This window comes from Haliotis cracherodii, unplaced genomic scaffold (genome assembly GCF_022045235.1).
Source record: "Haliotis cracherodii isolate W230 unplaced genomic scaffold, xgHalCrac1.p SCAF_13, whole genome shotgun sequence".
NCBI lineage: Eukaryota > Metazoa > Mollusca > Gastropoda > Lepetellida > Haliotidae > Haliotis > Haliotis cracherodii.
In genome coordinates, this window is record NW_027266268.1 from 3884319 (window position 1) to 3906697 (window position 22379).

A 22379-nucleotide genomic window follows, 5' to 3' on the forward strand; every position below is an offset into this window, starting at 1 on the left:
ATTTGACTGATGGATGAGTTGCCAGATAGGTTAGCACTCAATGTTACTGATCAATCTATAGACTAAAGCTATTTACAATGTATCGAACTGTTTAGTTATTCAGAACCTTTGTTGGGGAATGTTCCGTTGCTGCAGCAACGAGCGATGTGCTTACGGAGGTAGGGTGAGGTTAAATAGATTTGCTGCAAAGCTACCTCACGGGATAATTTGCTCCGAGGAAGTGCCTCGAGGTACGACCCCCCCTTATCCTGTCAGCTGCGTGAATACTAGTATTCAGAAGTCTCAAGAATTACGAAAAGTTGTTCCTCCTCAGTAAACTATATAGTACATGGATTTATATCATTTTCGTTATAATGAACATCTTCATAACGTATAATACAATACTTTGGTAAGAAATGTCAATATTACAATTAAATCAGTTCTAAGTCCGGCAATGGTTGCTAACAATAGAAAGGCACACTTGGCCGTATTTCTTGATACCCATCAACAGAGGATGTTTTCGTTGCTTCGAAAGTGTGTCACCTCAAATTACACGTTGCGTTCTTTAGGCGTGTTAGACCCCTGAAGATTCCGGGGTAGAATAGGTCTGCAGTAAAAGGTGACTATGCTTGTCGTAAAAGGCGACTAACGGGATCGGGTGGTCAGGCTCGCTGACTTGGTTGATGCATGTCATCGATCCCAAATGCGTGGATCGATGCTCATGATATTAATCACTTGATTGTCTGGTGCAGACTCGATTATTTACAGACCGCCGTCATATAGCTGGAATATTGCTTAGTGCGGCGTTAAACAACAAACCAACCAACCAACCAACTTTAGGCGTGTTAAAGTCATATGATCGTGGGTTCGAATCCCATATTCGCCTGATAATATTTCTTAGTCCGTCAACAAAATACCAGTGCTCGTTACATGAGAAAATGTCTTTGGCAATTCAGAGTTTCCGCTTGTTAAGGTGAGTCGCCTTGACATAACTGTAATGTACGGGTGGTGTGGGTTGAGGGCTTAATTCATTGTGAGATAATCCGGGACATGTGTTGTTGACAAAGGGCGTCCTGGTGAGATGATCCGGGGCGGGTTTTGTGAACCAAGGGCATCCAGGTGAAATGTTCCGGGAAAGGTGTTGTGCATCTTGGGCGTCTTGTTGAAATGATCCCGGACGAGTAATGTGTATTGAGCGAAGTGGATGTGTTCCACAACCTGCAAATCGCAGACTGTGACACATTAAATGTATTGACTACGGTATGCTGACTTGTATTAATCAAGTCAGATGGCAGAGTTTGTGTGTGCATGCGTTATTGTTTGCGTTCAGTTACAGTATATTCCAACATTATCAGAGCAGTCAAAACCAATCCACTTCATCAGAAAATGAACTTCTCCTCCTATATATATATGCCTGCACACACACACACGCGTATATTCACATGCTTCTGCCAGGAAAATATAAGAGTCATTTCTTGACCACGGTCAGAAACGTTCGATTTGTCGTAAGAGACTAATGGGATCGGGTGGTTAGGCTCGTTGACTTAGTTGATGCATGTCATCGTATCCCAATTGCTCATGATATCTTTCACTGGATTGTCTGGTCCAGACTCGATTATTTACAGACCACCGTTATATAGCAGTTACATTGAGTTCTGTCTGTATAGAAAATCAAGAGCAGTTACACCATGAATGACATGCAACCCAATGCGAACAATTTGATAAACAAGCGAGGTGAGTTGTTTTCACCAGTGCAGGTGTAGAAGAAAACAATAGTACATTCGACCTTGACACCATCACCATACTCCTTGATAAATTACTTGGAGCTACATCAGACACGCAGTAGCTGAAGTACATTGCATCAATTAGTTCGTGAAATGTTTGGCGTGATAACACTTCTCTTTTTGTGCTGAATATATGCGAGGTGAGGTGAAATCCTGCTTAGCGTCGCGTTCAAGATTATATATTGTGCTTATATAGTGCCAGCCGTACAGTGACGTACTGAAAATAGGTTGAAAATAACTTCGTAACTGCTAGTGCTACGTGAATCATCTACAATGTGTATAGACTGAAATATGTGGTTATTCGCAACTGGAAGAGAGAAAGTGAGAAACTACCAGGCGCCTTGTGTTTTCAGCCATCCCATGTTCGCATACCACACATGCATCACCAAACATAATTGGGGTAGCCTAGTGGTTAAAGCGTTCGCTCGTCACTCCGAAGACCCGGTTTCGATTCCCCACATGGATACACTGTGTGAAGCTGAATTCTGGGGTCCCCGCCATTATATTGCTGGACTATTACTAAAAGCGGCGTAAGCTATACTCACTCACTCAACATAATGAGGTAGACTTTTGGTTTACTGGTTGATACCAGAGTAAAACACATTCAGTTGTCCGATATATCTCAACCCCTGGAAGTTGGAAACTGTAAACAAGCCTGTAAACAAGCTCCTTCTACCAGTGCTGAAATCAGATTTCTGCCACTTACAATCAACACAACTGCCTATAACATAACTACTACCACATAAGGGTTCATACAACTTTCAAGTATGTATTAGTATTATGCTTTACATGTCGATTTTAGTGCCTCATAGGTCACGTGCCTATAAACGTTTTACATGTGCATACTAGTGTGTCATAGACCATTTATTGCCAGGATGTTATATTTATTGCTTATTTACACGTTTTATATTTGTGCTGTATGTAAGATGTGACACTTAAATAAACAGACGCCAAAAAAAATGAGAAGCAGTTTATAAATCATAAAGTTTTAAACGACGGGGAAACTATACACATGTTAAGCCACCCTCAGTGGTATCAAAGTTCAAACTGTATTTCCATACCTGACTAATGAGAACCAGTGTGCGTGCGTGCGTGCGTGCTTGCATGTTCGCGGGTATGCGAGCGAGTGTTCATACAATGTCTATGTACTGATACTACAAATTTTACTATGGTGAAGCAAAATATAAGTTCATGATCCTTTTTTTCACGGCCCAATCGTTTGAGCACCCGTGTCGTCAAATGCGTGTTGATCATGATATATATTTGCATATATAATGTTGCTGATATATTTGCCTTGTTTCGATTTAAGACTATATCACACTGATCCCGTAGACTTCATACGTTGCGTGAAAAAAAGCACTTCTTGGTAATTTACATATACGAACACATTGAAACCGAATTTTGAATGCAAGGCGCCCGATGCGTGGGAAATAGGTGATGCACCTAATTTTAAGGATTGCATTTGTAATGGCATGGGGAATTCAATTTATGACGCCATATTTTATAGGTCAGATGAGGTGGCAGCAGAAGTATCTTCACCTTCCGTTTGTTGTGTTCCTCCCTGTTGATCTGTATCCCTGATATGGGGACTATTTCGACAGGCAATTATGGTAACGACTGAACATATGATAACGCTAGCTACAATGGGAACGCCAAGCATTATTCCAATGACACTAATGCTCTTATCAGCAATAGGATAATTCAAAATACACAGAAAACAGATCAACATCAGTACCAGTAGGCTAAAGAAGAATACAAAAGCACAAGTTCCGATAGCCTTCACTGTTCTCAAGCGGTCGCTGTCATCAGCAGGGTGCACGTGGTTGTAGTAGTGCACGATCAATGAACCCACAATCATTAGTGCGCCACACGTCATCGTTGAAGAAATGTACACACCTGAAAATCATATAAAGTATTTATTCTTATTGTGTTTCATGCATCCAGGAAGGGAAACTAAGTCGTTTGTCATCACAGCAAAATAATGGTTTCCAACTCTCTGGAGAACAGATGGAAACGGGGAAACACAGGTTAACTCTTGGTTTTCGTGATTGGAACATTTCAGTGATGGTTTCCATGCCAAAGTTTATGTAAAACTTTCAGTTGTTTGAGTTTTACTGTAGTATGTGACACTAAATGGAAACCACCAAACAACACCCCCATGTCAACAACTACATTCTACTCACTAGGTTCCCATGCGTATCTTTCATTTAAATTTGACTCATTATATTGTTAAAAATGAATAATACATATTTGTTTCGTACTTCCCTTTTTTAAATGAACTAAATGTGTGTGGATAAACCAACTAACATACCAAGCAATTATCGGCAGATAAACAATAACTGGCGTCATCTCGTTTTGAATTTACAAACTCCAAAACAATCATATTATCGATATCATTTACACAGTACATTGATGTCTCGTGGAGTAAGATTAACTCAGTCTCAAATATAGAAATGGAGATATAATAATAAATATTGACCAAGAGTCCGTTATGCATAAAGATACATTGCAAATGTAGCCACTTTTGATCGCATACCGATACATGTACCGTGCGACAATATGAGTTATTGCCATGTATCTGAAACACACGCTGACGTAAATAAGATATGTATAGTTATTATTAATAACTTGATGTATTTTACAAATTGAATGTATATGATGCAAATCGATTTTCCTCTGACGTCAAACACGGTGGAGAGATCAACACATACTCAAAGTAAAAGGGGCATACCTGTTAACTGTAGCCCATTGTCCATTTAAGTCGGTAACTCGACCAATGCGTCTAGGTGAGAATTCGCTGTGGCTCACAATATATTTCGTATTATTTTGTTCATTTACAACCAAACTGTTCCCACACAAATATTGATACTGACATTAGTACTACTACTACTTCGTTCATGACATGAACAATATGAAAAGAACAGAAATTTAGACTTTTTCTTTCCAACATTTCGATGTTACGTTTGTTTGAAAATGTCTCAATTAGACATAATTAAGATTGGTTGTTCGTTGATAAAAAATTGACAAGTCACGCACCTGTTAGGCCACAATATTATATCAATCAAATATTTAATCAGGCTGTTCTTAACATACAAAGTTATTTATCAACTCGTGCCCATTTCATTAGGATATGGTTGATCATCTTCTTCATGTCACCTCGCTCAGGTATCATACACTTTTTTCTTTTTCTTTACTGTGTCATTAAACACACAACTAGTGTATCCTTAGATGGTTTAACTGGGATCGTTTATATACTAGCCACATAAAGAAACTGTGCACGGAGAAAATATAGATATAAGGGCACACCGTCCATATATGAAATATAGGTTTGAACACAGCAATTATTGGAGACATTCAAACGCTCATGTACGTGCCATGCGATATGACGTCATTGATGGGGACCTATGGACGTGCAATGTGTTACTGCACGTGCATCCTGTGCAGCTGTACACAGCATGTGCAACTCAAAATTCGCTGTCACTTTGGAAAGCATGATCTGTGGTCATTCAAAAATTCAAAACTTCTCAGGCGCAGACACAAGCATATCACAAGCAAATCATGCCAAGATCAGCGTCATGAAGCCATTGGAATGATCCGAGCGGGAATGAGGCAACAACAGGTGGCAACACATTTCCAATGCCATCGCAACACGATATCGGCATTGGTGAGGCGTTATCAGAACACAAATGACGTTGCCGACCACCCACGTTCAGGACGTCCCCGAGTAACGACGCCAAGACAGGACAGATGGATTCGAGTTACACATCTCCGACACAGGTTCCAAACGGCAGTAACGACGTCCCAGACAATTCCTGGACTGGGCCGTATCCATCCCAACACTGTCAGGAATCGTTTACGTCAGTACGGGATTCAACCACGACGCCCTGCCATACGTCCCATCCTGACACACCGTCATCGAGTCAACCGTCTAAGATGGTGTCGAAATCATGTTCGCCAACCTTGAATATGGTGGAGAAATGTTGTCTTTACAGATGAATCGAGGTTCAACATTTCCCACAGTGACGGACGCCAACGTGTCTACCGGCGTTTGGGAGAACGTTATGCAGGAATCGTTTTGGAGGTGGCTCTGTGATGATTTGGGGTGGTATAACAGCACGGCACCGAACCCCTTTGGTGGTTGTTCAGGGCAATCTCACCGGTGTTGGCTACAGAGATCAGATTCTGAGGCCTGTGGTCATTCCTTTCCTGCAACGTCATGGCCCGGGATTGACATTTCAACAGGACAATGCTCGTCCTCACACGGCTAGGGTCGCAATGGATTTGCTTCACCATAACAATGTCATGTTACTGCCATGGCCTGCAAATTCTCCAAATCTCTCCCCAATAGAGCATGTGTGGGATGAAATGGAGCGCCGTCTGCGTCGTCTTCCACATCCTCCAGATAACGTCCGTGACTTGGTACAGGATTTGAGGAGAATATGGCAGGCCATTCCCTAGGCCTTCCATGCCCATTTGGTGGACTCCATGCGTTGCCGATGCACTGCTGTGATTCACGCACAGGGTGGTCATACCCGTTATTGACTTTGTGACTTTGTCGTTTGACCCCCTACTCCATTTTGATCTTCTGACGTCATCGTAACAGATGTGTTCAGGTCCCGTTGACATTTTCTTATGGTCCGATCATTCAGCTGCTACAGCGTCTGCATCATTTTGTTCTTGCTGTGTTGTATTTCAATCCAGAATATATTTTCTCCTAGCACAATTTCTTTATGTGGCTAAATACATACATGAGCTATGTGGGATTTCATAATCAATCTGTAAATCAACGTATATCTATTTGATTTCACGTTTTCCATATAACCCTTGAAACTACGTGAGAGACACAGATAAATAGTGAGTGAGTGAGTGAGTATGGTTTTACGCCGCTTTTAGCAATATTCCAGCAATATCACGGCGGGGGACACCAGAAATGGGCTTCACACATTGTACCCATGTCGGGAATCGAACCCGGGTCTTCGGCGTGACGAGCGAATGCTTTAACCACCAGGCTACCCGACCGCCCCCACAGATAAATAACGTCGCCACGTGCACGTGATTTGTGCCTGTGAGGGTGTGACGCGGAATTGATTTTTTGAGGATTTCTGATTAATTTCAGTAATGGATATTATAATACTATTATTAATTCCTCAATTTTAGCAACTAATTTCTTATTGCAACTAGGAACGTCTTGCTTACCTAATAAGGAGTCTCGTTTTCACCTCTCTCACGGCGATGACCGAATACGAGTATACCGACGTTGCAGTGAACATTAAGCTAAGAACTGTGTTGTGGAGGAAGACCGTTTGGGAGGAGGCAGTGTTGTGGTGTGGTGAGGAATAACAGAGAGACAGAACTTTCGTTTGCAAGTGATCAATGGCAATTTGAACGGGCAGCGTTACTGTGACAAGGTCATCCAGCCCATCGTTGTGGCATTTGTAAATCAACGTGGGCCTGGCATGATGTGTCTGCATGACAACGCCCGACCCCATGTAGCCCGGATTGTTCAACAAGCACTTGGACAGAACAACGTGAATGGGATCCCATGGCCTGCTCGCTCTCCAGATCTCGTTTCTCCAATTAACCACATGTGGGATGAAATGGACCGCCGTCTCCGACGTTTACCTTGTGCTCCGACAACAGTACAGGAACTGAGAGACAGGCTGGTGGAGATATGGGGGAGTGGCATCCCACAATACTGTGTTGACGTTTGATCCGTTCAATGCGAAAGGAGATGCATTGCATGCATAAAAGCGAGGACACGCTACACGCTGCTAATGTGTAAACTGACAATTCTGTTCTTACATCATCTCTTGTCATGATGTCATTTCTCTGCTAGACATGTGTCATTAAATGAGTTAACCTGTTTTACTGGTCCATTGTCTGTATGAAAATATTAATTGTTTCAGATGTGTGCGTCTACATGTACTTTGATCAGGGTCCTGAGTTTTATCGTGTTTCGGGAACTGTTGTTGTTGAGTATACTTACATGACCTAGGTATATGACCGTAATCAATCATTCTCAAAATAAACGTATTTCTGTTTGTTGTCACGTTTTCCATTCTAACCTTGAGACTACGCCAGCGACACAGACGCCGCGTGATTTTGGGTCTGTCATAGTAGGTATATAATACCATTATTAATTCCTCAACTCAAGCAACTAATTTCTTCTTGAACTAGGACTTTTATACTAACATACTAAGGAGTAATAGATTGAAACGGTTTGTAGTGTATCATAGAGAAAAGCACTGATCACTGACAGCATTACTGTTAGAGAGTAGGACCGTTATACTTACCTAATAAGGAGTAGTTGATTGAAACGGTTGGTAGTGTTTCAAAGAGAAAAGAACTGATCACTGTAAATGACAGCATCACTGTTAGAGCGTAGGACATTTTCTCTCCAGTCTCCACAGGCACAAGGAACACGCCTGGCATCAGTAGGGACAGAACACCCAATGGTATCATCATCAACGGAATATACCACTGAAATTGCCTTTGGAAGGAGAATGTATACTTGATCTTTTCATAGGTCAAATTATGTGCACCAACTTCTTCTCCACTTTGTAGTGTCTTGTCCAGTAACTCCCATTCACCATCACTCTGAAACGAACTGCTTACAATCCCCTCCGGCAGAAGTTCCACTTCACTCATGGGATGCGCCCACTCCATGACGTGTACGTCACACGTCTGACTGTCGTACGGATAATACGTAATGTCGGCCTGGCATGTCGTTGTCGTGGCTACGCGGAGAGCCCACACCACTCGGCCCTCATTGGACACCCTGAGAGGAACGGGTCCGTCTTCATATATCCCAATCAGTCCAAAGTCATTCACACTGAAAATGATAGCATATCAGAAGGTAATACAGCAGATGAATACACGTGTTTCACTATGTGTGATACAGTTAAGGCATATTGTTGTATTTTAGCTTCAAAGTTCATCAGATTTCACGTTTACTGGAGGAGAAATTTATTGATGATAAAAATGGAGTTCCTTATGACAATGGCTTTGTATGATTAAACATTAAACAAGAACGTATATACACCATTATCTGATAAAACCCTCTGTTGAACTTTACATCCTTTTCCCCTTATCTATTGAAATACAAATAGTGTATAAACTTCAATGAGAGGAATAAACGTTATCTCTCGTCACCTCTATTCCTTAAGTAAAGTCTACATCTCATAATCTTCCCGAGGCAAGCGTGTCCACTAGCCAATATCAAAGCCTAGTTCTACCCTTGTCACATCAAGGCCACTTTTCTTGGCTCGACCCTGGCGTCACCTCGCGTAAATCACGAGTTGTGTCCCTTGTAATGAAAACGTAATATCCAATCAGATTTCTATCCTAAGATGGCGACTGCCAAAGGCGAGATCTAGTCGATCAGATCACGAAAATATTCGTGTTTTCATCCCTGACACAAAAAAACCATAGGCAATCGTTGGGTGGTTTAAAGATGAAAAAACATATTCGTGTCAACAATGACAAATCCCTTCCTTACTCACGTGTACCAGTCGTGTGTGTTTTTTTTGTGAAACGTTCTCTGATTGGAGATATGTGCGATAGTCCAATCATATGTAGCACAAGAAATAGGGCTTGATGTGGCAAGGTTGGAAACAAGACTTTGATAAAAAGGCTAGTGGACGCTCTTGCCTCGCGATCGAGAAGATGATCTCCTATGCTTCATTGTGTTTGAGAATCTTTAATATAAGTCGCAAAATTAAAGTTGAATGCATTACAAAGTTATTATCTTTGAAAGTGCGCAGTGAAGTCATTTCTGTTTGTGTGCAGGTAACTGAACGTTTCAGTAGATACCTCTTCACGTATGTTTTCATTGTAGCACAATATAGGTACTTACTAATTTGTAATAACTAGATTTGGTGTCCACATCTCTTTGATGCTATATATCAGGTAGTCGATGCCAGTTGTTGATGGCCAGGTAAGCCGTTCATCGATCCATGACTAGAATAAAGAGAACGGATGTCTCTTCTAAGTTATATTTAAGTGTATACAACCCTAAAGAAGAATCTGGCTACTGCGCATGACATAAATTATATATTTTCAAAATGCCCGTCAAACCATTTCCTTAAGATCATAGATGTGAATTACTTACTTGAAACCTAACTATGAAAAAGATGTTATCAAGCTAAAGCAGGTGATGAAAATGACAATGGTCGTGTTCAATTTACACGGGACAAAAAGTGTTATTAATAGTAAATGTACATTAATAGGATGTTAGTTATTGTTTGTCAACATCGATAGTTGTTTGTCCTACAGTTCCATCCTGGATGTCAACATTTCGGTTCAAATCGGAAGACTCATGTAGAGTTCAAAATTAGATCAAGTTTCATGTCCTGCAACAGGAGTTTCATGTCCTGCAACAGGAGTTTCATGTCCTGCAACAGGGCACGGTGATTGGTGTGCGCTACACGGGTGACATTCTGGATTGTTACGCGAGACCGAATGCTGGTGCAATCGGACAATCTTCCTCAAGGTCGAAAACGCACGACCTCATCGTGCCAGGGTCGTTGATGTCTACTTTAGAATAGACCATTGTCCGCAAAGAATGGCCAGCCCGGTCACCAAACTCCAACCCTGTAGAGCACATGTGGAACGAGCTGCAGATCGCCCTCTAACGATGTCCTGTCCTTCCGATTACTCTGCAGGGACTCAGCAATACTCTTACGGAAGAGCGTAACAATCTTCCCCAGGCAACCACCCAGACACTGTGCATGTGACGACGGTGAGAGGCTGTGGTCGCATCAGGTGGCAATGGTCTCCTGCTCTAAGTGGGCATCAACGACTGGTCCGAGTACTCCAGCATACAGTCTCACGTACACATCAATAACGATTGAGCCTCCTCCACAGCGGTGATGTTCGACTACGTTGGAATCCTGAAACCTTCCTCCTTGTCTACGCCACACTCGGGCGCGCCGATCTGTGAAGGTTGTATCTTGATTCATTAGTGGAAACTACTGCAGCCTAGACCTTGTCTGTCTGATTAACGGAATCCAAATCCAAACGTGCCTGTCTCTGATGTCGGGCCAGTTGGATACGAATGCATGCCCTCCGTCAACGGAGACCAGGCTCGCCGAGACAATTACACAATGTCTGAGCAGGTCATTTCTGAGAGTGGTGGCAGCCACGAAATGATGACCTCTTACTGCAATCAGCAGAAACTTATCTTCCCCCTGCTTGCTGGAACTCTGTCGACCACTTACATGTCGCTTGATCCAAACGTCGGGTGCCCTTATGATCACATTTTGCTACCAAAAACGTTTGCAAAATGACGTGTTGACCTAGTTACAAGCATGTCTGTGCATCTGCCCAATTCTCCGGTCGCCAAAAGCAAATGTTGTAATTGTAATTTCCAAGTTAGACCCTGAAGTAAGTTTTATCGTAAACTTAAGATAACTAAGCGCTTTAACAGCTTCGAGAATAGACTTTGCAAAGATTATTTTTGTTACGAAACCTTTACGGCAATTTTGCACTAAGACAGTTTCGTGATTAGGCCGTCAGGTATCCCAAAGGATGTTAACATGGCTATGCATTGTTAAAACAGGTCTTCTTTTTGTAGACATCAGCTGTTCGTGAGGGGTGTTAACAGTCTATCTGTACGGGATATCTGGTCGAATTATCTGGTCTACATTGTTACTCCTCTGCTTATGATCTAAAGGGAATAGTTGTACTCACCATATACAGTAGAAATGTTGAAGTTAAAGTCTGGGATCCTATGTCCTCCAAACACAGGAATATCAAAAGCAACTTATCCTGGATACTTTGGTTGCTATTAATTGTCAAAATCTTTATTTTCCATGACCCCTATCATTTTATTAGAATGAATTATCGTAACCTTTAGATATTGGTGAGGATGATAATCTGTGCACTGAAAGGCCAGATTAATGGTACTTTCAAAATTATTATTAAACATTGATATCTATGTATAGAAATCCAAACAATCTTTCGTTATTGTGCCTTCCTTTTGTACTTTAAGTAATTTTCCCTTTCCCATCGCTAAATATGAGCCCTAGAATTGGCCCTCTAACCACGCCTCTGTGGCAGCCCTTATGTCCTCGTCATCCTGGAAGCGTCTTCCACGTAGCTATATGGCAGATTTCATTTCAATGCTCCGGTTCACAAGTCGAGAATTGCACAGGCCGCAGTTAACAGTTAAATCACCAACCCTACAGTCAAGACTTAGCCCCCAGTGACTATATCCTGTTCCTGTTAGAGGGCCAATCTGCGGATTTCTATAATAGTGGTATTAAAAGCTTAACGGACAAATGGAATAAGTATATTGAGGTGAATGGAGATTATATTGAAAAAAAAGTGCAAAAGATATTCTGCTACTTGGTCTTATATTGAAGTTGCAAAACGTATTGAACGCCCCCCGTAGTTCTTTCCATCGCCCTCTTTCTACACCCTTAATACAGTTTTTCGGTTTCTTTTCTACACAGTTTTTCTTTCTGCTCCCTTTCACAATACAATGCCCTCGGATTTCTCGCAGTTGACGGGAGAAGTCAACATAAAACGTCCATTTATCTCAGTATGAAGACCCTAGGTTACAGTAAAGTGCCCTGCCGTTACTGTCCGTTATGAGTGGACCCAAGGTCAAGGTAAAGTTGGCCTTAAACTATTCTAGGGGCGACCGCCTTCGTGGTCTAGTGGATAGAGCGCCCACCCGGAGAGCGGAAGATCGGGGTTTCTATTCCCGGCCGCGTCATACCAAAATACGTTAAAGGACGGTACTTATTGTTATTCTGCCTGGCGCTCGGCATGAAGGCGCAAAAAGAAGGACTGGTCGACTCGGCGTCAGTTTATTGTGTCTGAGTTGGGTATTCATGTTAAACTGTGGCATGGCATCTCAGTAGGCTAGCACTATAAACTCGGCGTAAGTACACACACACACGCACGCGCGCACACATACACACACACGTGCATGCACGTCGCTCTATACGCGACGTTAAGCCCATTTCACCTTACCTTCTAGGAGCAGCTTTCTCCATCACTAAAGTCCCAACTATATGTTATACTCTAAAGAATGGTCTCATGATTTTTAAAACAGCACATACCAGTTTGTTTAGTGTTCTGAAGTCGAGAGTAATGTTGATGACTGTCTCATTTTCAGGTCTCACTTTGAAATTGTACTTTGTCGGCTCGATTAAGCTTTCCCTTAGGTCACCGTACGCTTCCAAGAAGGTTTTAGCTGCGAGGGGCTCTGGAATAATACATTAAAACTATTGTGTTGTAACATTTAGAGAAGAGCCTAAGAGCTACGACCAATCACTGGCTATTGGTGGAGTGAATTAATGGTTTCTCACAACAATGTGTAATGGAGAAATCATGAGAATATGTTGATTCTACTTTGGAATCAACAAATTCAAGTGATGTCTCCGTCTTAAACCATGTTATGCTTGATACACAATTTCTCTTTAATTTTGCATAATGTTTACCTGGTTCAGAATCAACTGCAACAACAATAGCGTGACGTCATCATGATGGTTAAATTCAAAAGAAACAGATAATCTGCAAATACACTATTTTAGATATTACAGATTTGTTTTTTCTAAGAAAAGGTTGGCTTCTTGGCCTCAGGGGGAGAAATACGCCCAAACGTCACATATAACCTCAATTATTCCATCAGTGCATTCATAAGACGTCGTTATTCGCAAACAATGAAAACAACTCTACAAAAGATATGAACTAGCCATTTAGTAGAATGTTCAATGAGAAATACTTAAACTTATTCAATCTATTTTCGACATACATTTCGACGAAAAATAAAAGACCGAGGACAGTATGCCTACACTGATGCTCCACCACGTGGGAGACATGGAAACATTTGTTTAACGTTTAACACTTTAATGTGGTTTTACAGAAACAAATGTTATATGAATATTACGAAAACAATACAAATAGTTAAAAACGGTAAGTGTCGTCACACTCGAATGGCTGTAAAAGTTTTGATGCATGGTAAAGCAATTATACTTACTCACACACAGCGCCTCGGTGACAAAGCGGTAATGTTAGAGGCACGACAACCAGAAGGGTCTGAGGTCTTTCTAAGGTAGGGTAGATATCACCTTCCCCTAACTTTAAAGTAATTCACTTTGTGAATGGTAAGACAGTACGTAAATAACCTTTACATAGCTACATAACACACCTACACATATAAGTAACGTGATTGGATGGTTTCTTTATTTGTTTCCCACTGCATTCAACAATATTCAAGTGAGTGAGTGAGTGAGTATGGCTTTACGCCGCTTTTAGCAATATTCCAGCAATATCACGGCGGGGGACACCAGAAATGGGCTTCACACATTGTACCCATGTCGGGAATCGAACCCGGGTCTTCGGCGTGACGAGCGAATGCTTTAACCACTAGGCTACCCGACCGCCCCAACAATATTCAAGAAATATGATGTCGGTCTGTAAATAATCGAATCTTGACCAGACAATGCAGAGATCGATATTGTGAGCAACAATCCACGGGGTAAGATTACACCTGACCACCCGATCATTCAGTCGCCTCTTACGACCAGCATAGGTTGACCTATTGTAACCCGGAATCCCCATGGAGTCTCAAGAAAAAGGTATGTGTATTGGTCAATTCCTCTTTTTTCGTGAGCACTTAAAACACTAATGAAACCGGAATAGGATACAATTACCCTAATTATACATTTATATGATATAGAATTTGCTCATATTAATTTGGAATAAATTTACAAGAACCTCAGTTCAAAGCAAAAATGCCGTTGTGACTTGAACAAATGCCTTTACTTTACAAATAAATAGTTTCTATTGTCATAACTCACCCGCTGAGATGAGGATGAAGAAAAGAAGGAAGAGTGGAAGGCTTCCCATTCTGATTTGATGCAAATTGAATAAAAAATATCACAACAGCTGACTGATGAATCTATACAGGAACTTCTCTGTCGCAGCAGCCACGTTGAAGTCTGAAGTGAAGACATATCCAGTTCATTAATGTTATCAAAGCCATTGTCATTGTTGTCAAGCATTGCTGTCAATAAATCATTATTGTCGCACATTGATGTCCAATATATTTTGTTTTGCTGTCACACATCATGATCACATATCGCCGCTACACATTGCAGTCACATATACATTTCTGTCAAGCATTGCTTTCACACATTGCTGTCATACATACATTTCTGTCAAACATTGCAGTCACACATACAATCTGTGTTACACATTGTTGTCGTGATAGAACTGAAATATCGCGCCCACCCGCTCGCCCGCACGCACCTGCACACACGCATTCTTTACCAGTCTATAAAGGAAAGGCCTGGATGAATGTGTCTGGAGGGAAGCCCAGCAGAATGGCCTACGTGTAAAGTCAGACCACACCAACAAAACCGACATCAGCAGATTCGAGAGACGCAGTTAGTGTCATAAGAATATGTAAATAACAATAAAATACACAACTGATATAATAACTGTATAATATGGTGTTATAATCATTGTGATGTTGAATGGGGGCGTCACATGTGTTGGAAGTGTCCTTATCACGATCTCTTATGTTGCGGAGCGTGGATAAAAGATAACCTGGAAAAGTTATCTCTCTGTTGTTTTCTGCTTTGGATACGCACCCTCAAAGAGCAGTGTTTAGCGTGCTATGACCGGTCTCAATTACTCGCCGAAACAAACTCCATTGTGCGTAAAAACATATACTCTACAAAAACAAGAAACGCAATACGGACATTTTTTGCCATAAAAGCAAACTAAGCTGACCCAGAGGTGCAAAATGAAGAGGTTTAATGCATTATAGTGTCAGTTACAATATCCCGGATTAAAAAAATCAGAACAAGGACATGCAAACCATGAGTCGGAATACACGTACGCAGCCAGTGCAATAATAAATGGGCCATGGAGCTGCACGCACTGCACAGGCAGCAGCACTACGAACGGTATCAAAGTGCAAGGTTTTAGATTGCCTGGCATCTGCGTCAATCGAACAGTGACAGTTCAACAACATGCCAAGATTAACAGAAGTGCAAAAAAACATCGTCATGGGCCGCTTGCAGACAGGGGAATCCCGATCAGCTGTAGACCAGGGTTTTCAATGTAGCACCCAGCACCATCACAAGGCTATGGAATCAGTTTCATCAGCATGGGTCAACACGTGATCGGCCAAGGTCACGACGACCATGAGTAGCCACCCCTGCACAAGATCACTATATTCGACTGCGCCACTTACACATGTACGTGAAAGGACTGCGCAGAATCTCCGGCCAGACCGTACGAAACCGTTTAAGAGCAGCAGGTCTACGAGCAAGACTTACTGTTTGACGCGTCATATTGAGTCGACAACATCGTCAACAACGACTTTATTGGTGTCGTCAACACAGGGTATGGCCTCAACTGCAATATAGAGATGTCTGGTTCAGCGACGAATCAAGATATTTCCTCCGTCGAGGGGATGGAAGGGAACGGGTCTACAGTCGTCGGGGAGAACGTTACGCCGGAAACTGCGGACAGGAAGTGGAGAGGTTTAGTTGGGGGTAGGTATATGGGCATATGGGCAGCTATCTCTTATCATGGCAGGACAAGTTTAGTCCATATCCAGTGCAATCCAGTGCAATCTTACGATACATCAAGGAAATTCTCCAACCACACATCCTCCAAATTGCAGCAGGTGTATTCCAGCAGGACAACGCTCGACCTCATACAGCACAGATCACAAGAGCCTGTCTACACAAAAACGACGTTGATGTTCTCCCCTGGCCCTCCAGATCCCTGGATTTGAATCAGATAGGCCACCTCTGGGATGAATTGATAGACGGCTACGTACGTCGACGTCAACCACAACCACAGATGTTGCAGCAGTTGGCTTTTGTGTTGCAGGCCGAGTGGGCTACATTGCCCAGGATGTGATTCGCATTGTCGTCTCTTCCATGGAGATGTCAGGCCGCTGTCGACTCCAACGGGGGACATACGCGTTATTGATGGTAGCTGACCTTCACCTTAGACTTTTCCTATGTACCGATAATTGAGATGACTACAATCACCAAGTGTTCTCTCCACAACATTTTGGCTCAATACCCTGTACGGTTCCTCGTGTAAATGTATTTTCCTACCTCACACAAATTTGGTTTTGCGTTTCATTATTTGAATAGTATATTTTAAACATGTTCGTCAAAGTTGCATGTGACACTCAATGCTGAACAATATTTATAAACGTCTTCTCCTTGGTTTAATTTTGTTATTATCAAAGGAGTGTCTGAGATGAAAATTGTCAATTAAAACAAACAGTATTTGATAGAACCAGGAGGTGAGTCGAAATGGGGTTTAAAGTGGCGTTCAAAATTCATTCTTTAATATATGTACCGACGTGTTTGTGCGTGGCTGCTTGTACTTGTCCGGGCTAATGCAGGAGACTGCCTCCTAGCTGACCAGTCCTTGTTTTAGCATCTAAATGCCCTGCGCCAGGCAGGGTAATAACAAGTACAATCTTCTAGGATCGTTTGGTATGACGCGGCCGGGAATCGAACCAGGCTTTCCAGGCAGACGCTCTATCCCCTAGACCATGGAGGCCGTCCGATAGAGTGAGTATTGTTGTACGCCACTTTTAGCAATATTCCAACAATATCACGGCAGGGTCACTAGAAATGAGATCAGCACATTGTACAGATGTCTAGGATGGAACGCGAGACATTTTAACCACAAGGCCATCCCACCATCTCCCGTCCGATAGAACCAGGAAGTCTTAGACAGCACAAGATAACATATCGCCATATGTCGCGACAAAAGATAATGCACATTATATCAACAGTCACTGTTGTGCACTGATTAAATCAGATAAAGTCCATGTTGCCATTGTGCGACACAGTGACAACGCTGCAACGCTAAATAAACTAGTGTCCAAAAGAAACGATACCAACTTATTTTCAAAATTGTTTTTTACTAAGTGAATTGTCTAGTATGAAAACATGCCAATTCGTATTGCACATCCCAAACACAGCATAGTCGATAAAAAATACCGGGAACACGTGATCACTTCCGGGAAAAAACGTAAATTTCGTGAAAGTGACATTTCCCTCTCTAGCATGTTCTGCACGTGCATAAAAACTGTATAAAACGGCTGATCAGACACGTTGATATCACAGCAACAAAAAGAACACAAGATATGCCACGTTTGACAGCCATCGAGAGAGAGAGAGCCGTTGGAATGGTCCAACAAGGAGCGTCACACGTCGACGTCGCCAGAAGGTTGGGCTGCGCACGCATCACTATCACCAGGTTGATGCAGCGGTCACGTCAGACAGGTCAGACGTCAGACAGGCCCAGGAGTGGAAGACCACGAGTAACCACGCCCCGTGAAGATCGTTACATCCGGGTATTACACCTGAGGAACCACACCGTAACAGCGACGTCCACGGCGGCTACAGCACTGGGACACAGGATCAGTCGACAGACCGTCTACAGGAGACTACGGCAGTATGGTATCCGGCCACGTCATCCCTACCGCGAACCGCTCCTGACGCCTCTGATCTGGGCCAGGCGAGTTCGACGTTGGCAACGGCGGGACTGGGCACGTGTTATGTTCTCTGATGAGAGCAGATTCCTCATCTTCAGAAACGATGGACGGCAGCTTGTATACCGACGATTTGGTGAACGTTTGGCGCCTAACTGTATCCAACAGGTCCGGCCGTTTGGAGGTGGAGGGTTAATGGTTTGGGGTGGCATATGTGGTGACGTCAAAACGATGCTTGTCGTAATTCGTGGAAACCTGAATGCACAGCGTTATCTTGATGACATCCTACGGCCTGTTGTGGTGCCCTTTATTCAGCAACAGCCTCGTGGACTCCTTTTCCAACATGACAATGCAAGGCCACACACAGCAAGATTGACACAGAACTTCCTTGCCAACGCCAACGTACATGTTTTGCCATGGCCCCCATGTTCACCGGACATGAATTCCATCGAGCACTTATGGGACCACCTCGATCGGCAAATCCGACGTCGCCGTGTGCCTCCAGTCAACGTCCAGGACTTGGAACGATGTCTCCTCGAGGAATGGCAACGCATCACTCCCAACGTCATCAGACGTTTCACGTCATCAGTCCGTAGGCGTGTTCTGGCATGTATTGATGCTCACGGTGGACAAACCCGCTACTGACTTGACTTTGAGACGTGTGGTGTGACATTTCCCGTTGTTTCTGTGATCAGTGCTCTAACAAAATGTTTATTTTTCGACCCCACCAATCTTTAAAGGCTTGTCATATTGGTTGTACAGATTTTATTGAAATGAAATTTTTGTACAGATGTTGTGAAAGGATTTCTCAAAAGCATAACACCAATCCTAAACTTCTGCATTGTTTAGTTTTTCTTTTATGTCGTTGCAAACAGGTGGTATCGTTTCTTTTGGACACTAGTTTACTTCAAATAAATCTGTAATGGTAAAGATATATACTGAAAGAAATAGTTAGAAAAGTTTACTAATTCAGTGAATCTCGCTTCTTTAATCACCAGTTAGTAAATATTTGCTAATGAGACAAGTAGGTGGCCTATCGTAAATTAGTACGATTTGCTAATCAGTTAGTGGAGATTGCTGGCTTAAGTTGTGAATTATACCAATTTAATAAGTGACATTTACTCATCTTCTTTTGCTAAATGCTGTAGTATATTTACAAAATTTGTAGAAGGTTATAGTACACTTTAATCAATGATAATTTTTTCTGTCATTCTGTGCTCCCTATTGGCAGCTGCTAAATACTATTTGCAAAAAGATAAGTAAATAACAAATGGCGAAAACAATACAGGCGAAATATTACATTTAATGATGTGCAGTGGCATTTCAAGTTTAGTTACACAATACTACAAAAAGTAATTGACAGGTATATAAAAAATACAAGTCTTGTTTCACACCAGTAGTTTTAACTGACCTCCTTTCTTTATTGAGTGCATGCTATAAAGTTCATAATTTAGTCAGTCATGAAAAAGGGCATTAACAGGGTTATTATGCCAATACAGTCAAACACCGTTGTGTCGAACTTTGATGTGTCGAACTTGTGGTTGTCTCAAGGTGAAAGCTTGGTCCCTGCGTATTCATTCTTTATTCATCATTTCGGTTGTGTCGAACCTCGGATAACTCGAAGTTTTTACGTAGGTCGCTTCAACTTCGACACAACGGCGTTTGACAGTATACAGCTAAAACTTCGTCTAATAATCCTCTCCTTGTTGACACAAAATGGCGAACGTCACACTGACCAAGACCGAAGTGAGAAATGTCATTTAGGTTTTGGATCCGACACTGAAATGTTAATATCTTTTCACTCCACCGCTGCCGTGCGTAATCTGCGAGGAAGGATAGTAAATTCGATCTTTACTAACCTTATCGCCGCTGTTACTAAAGGTTCGATTGATTCGAAAATCTACGAAATCGAGCTGAAACGGCGAATCAAAGTGCTGCAAACTTTCATCACGCCACTGAAGTAAGAGTTACGGATCAGACGATGGGAAATCGTCTACATGCAGCTCATGTCCATGCTCGACGGTCACGTATTGTGCCATGATTTTCGGTGAGTGCCGGTTCACTTTGCACTTCCTTGATAGGCGTGGACGTGTCTGGCGACGTCGAAACAGTGTCAACCTCCTGACAGATTTGGCGGTTGATTGGTTATGGTGTGGGGTGAGATGGGGTGGCATCACTGTGACAGAGCCAGCCACGCTCCATATCGTGCAAGGAAGGGTCACTGGACAGTGCTATCGGGACAACATACTGACACCCTTTGTTGTCCCGTGTGCAAGGCGTGTGGTTCGAAGTTTTGTCTTTCAGGACACCAACGCCCGTGCCCACCGTGCACGAATCGTCAATGTTCACCTCCACCAGCACAACATTTATAGAGTGCAATGGCCAACAAAGAGCCCAGACCTTTCTCTCAATGAACACGTCCTGGGATAGGATAGGGAGACGTGTACTACAACGTCAAAAAACCGCCGACCACGTTGTCTGAACTCGGCCAGGCGCTGCAAGACGCCACCAAGTCGTCATTGGGAGACTCATACCCAATATGCCTCGTCGAGTAAATGAATGTTCGACAAATCGTGGTGGTATTACGCACTACTGATCCAAAATCGTTAACTTGAAAGTTCCCATCTTTCCCCATTCATCTTCAAGATTGTTGACGGTCATACCATGTACTGTCACACCATGTACTGTCACACCATGTACTGTCATATTTCACTATTAGTTGTGATATGTTCCCAGTTCGTTTATTATCATCATATAACTAGAAACTAATATCTCTTCCAATTTTAGAAATTTTAGGTTATTTCCGTCTACCCCTACTTTCTTAAGCGCATAGGTGTATTTGTATAAGACAAATCAAAATAGGCCTGTTAAAAGCAAGTTTAACCAGCCACTCAAATGTACATTGACCACAAGCGTGATAGGGTTTTGGAAATACCTTCACTCAAGCGTGGGTGGATTTGCATTCCCGTCTTTGATTTGTTTGTTAAACACAACATTCAGCAGTAATGCAGCTACATGACGGCGACCTGTACATAATCGAGTCTGGACCAGAGCATCAATCAGACCACCCGCCCCAATATGATAAGTATAGATTGCTTGGGAACTAATTTTATATTCTTACTCGGAATCCATTACAACAAAACATGAAAATTCAACATTGGCTACTCACCGTATTAAAGTTGATGCTAAATGACAATGCTGCCGTCTGCACCGATGGTAGGCCGGCAGTGGGCCGGTCGCTTCACGTCAAGTCGGTTCGTTGTATCAGCAACTCTGATTGGCTTAGACATTAAATGCGCACCGATGAGGAGAGAATTTACATGGCACAAGTGCTGAACTGAAATAACCTGAACTATGGAGACTTAGAGGGGCCATCGCCATGTCGTCTTGAGATATCCATGGAATAATGGGATATTGCGACAAAGCGTTTGTACGATGCGATATTGCGATAACACGACACAATATGGCGATAGAAGATAGAGCGATATTGCGATATCTTCGTTTATAGTTATATCTGCGCATGCTCCAACTGAAAGCGAAGCTTGCAAAGTTAAGCAAAGCGGGTATATAAGAACGTAAAAGATTGTTATGTGTTCTGCAGTATAATTGCGAATAATCCGCGGACAATCCATGGAGAAGTTGCGAAGAACCCGCGGATTTCTGCGAAAAATAATGTATTGTTTTTCAACCCTAATTAGGAGTTTACTGGGACTATAACGTCGTCAAGGCGTCACGCGCCACGACAATACTCTCTCATTAAGTCTGACTAAAATGTAAATACATGATGCTACACCATGAAAGGATTGCATGTTGAGTTGGATACATATTCGTCAAGTTGAATAACATTCTTGTAATAATATCGTTAAATATTCTTTTTGACTTACCGTATTCGACGTAAAAAGCGCCCAGGGCGCTCTCAAAATTAGAAATAGGGGGCTCTTATTAGAATATTATTTTGTCGAAAAAAACAGAGTTGAAAGATAAATTTAGTGGTTTATGCTGACAGCCTGAAACGTTTATATACGAGAGATATATTTTTCCAGAGTTTAATTGCCCATAATTAAGGGTGCATATAACACACGAGCGCGAATAAATAAGTATTATGTACATTGATCAATCGAAAA

General features: G+C 42.3%; 1 protein-coding gene across 1 annotated transcript; it reads right to left on the minus strand.

Annotated features, from left to right (window-relative positions):
• Positions 1 to 2995: 2995 nt before the first annotated feature.
• On the minus strand, positions 2996 to 14624 carry LOC139458748 (neuronal acetylcholine receptor subunit beta-4-like). Its single transcript, XM_071240159.1, has 6 exons — positions 14576 to 14624; positions 12833 to 12978; positions 11454 to 11498; positions 9619 to 9722; positions 8057 to 8595; positions 2996 to 3659 (listed from the first exon to the last, which is right to left on the minus strand). Exons 1-6 carry the CDS (start codon positions 14622 to 14624, stop codon positions 3265 to 3267), a joined length of 1278 nt encoding a protein of 425 aa, XP_071096260.1. The 3' UTR covers positions 2996 to 3264.
• Between the last annotated feature and the right edge of the window lie 7755 nt (positions 14625 to 22379).

Bases quoted from the DNA above. Each gene is read 5' to 3' on its own strand.
- LOC139458748 (XM_071240159.1), bottom strand. From the start codon at position 14,624: ATGGGAAGCCTTCCACTCTTCCTTCTTTTCTTCATCCTCATCTCAGCG. The intron at 12,979-14,575 runs GTGAGTTATGAC...GTATTATTCCAG, and splicing joins CTTCATCCTCATCTCAGCGG to AGCCCCTCGCAGCTAAAACC. The intron at 8,596-9,618 runs GTAAGTACCTAT...TATCATTTTCAG, and splicing joins AATCTAGTTATTACAAATTA to TGTGAATGACTTTGGACTGA.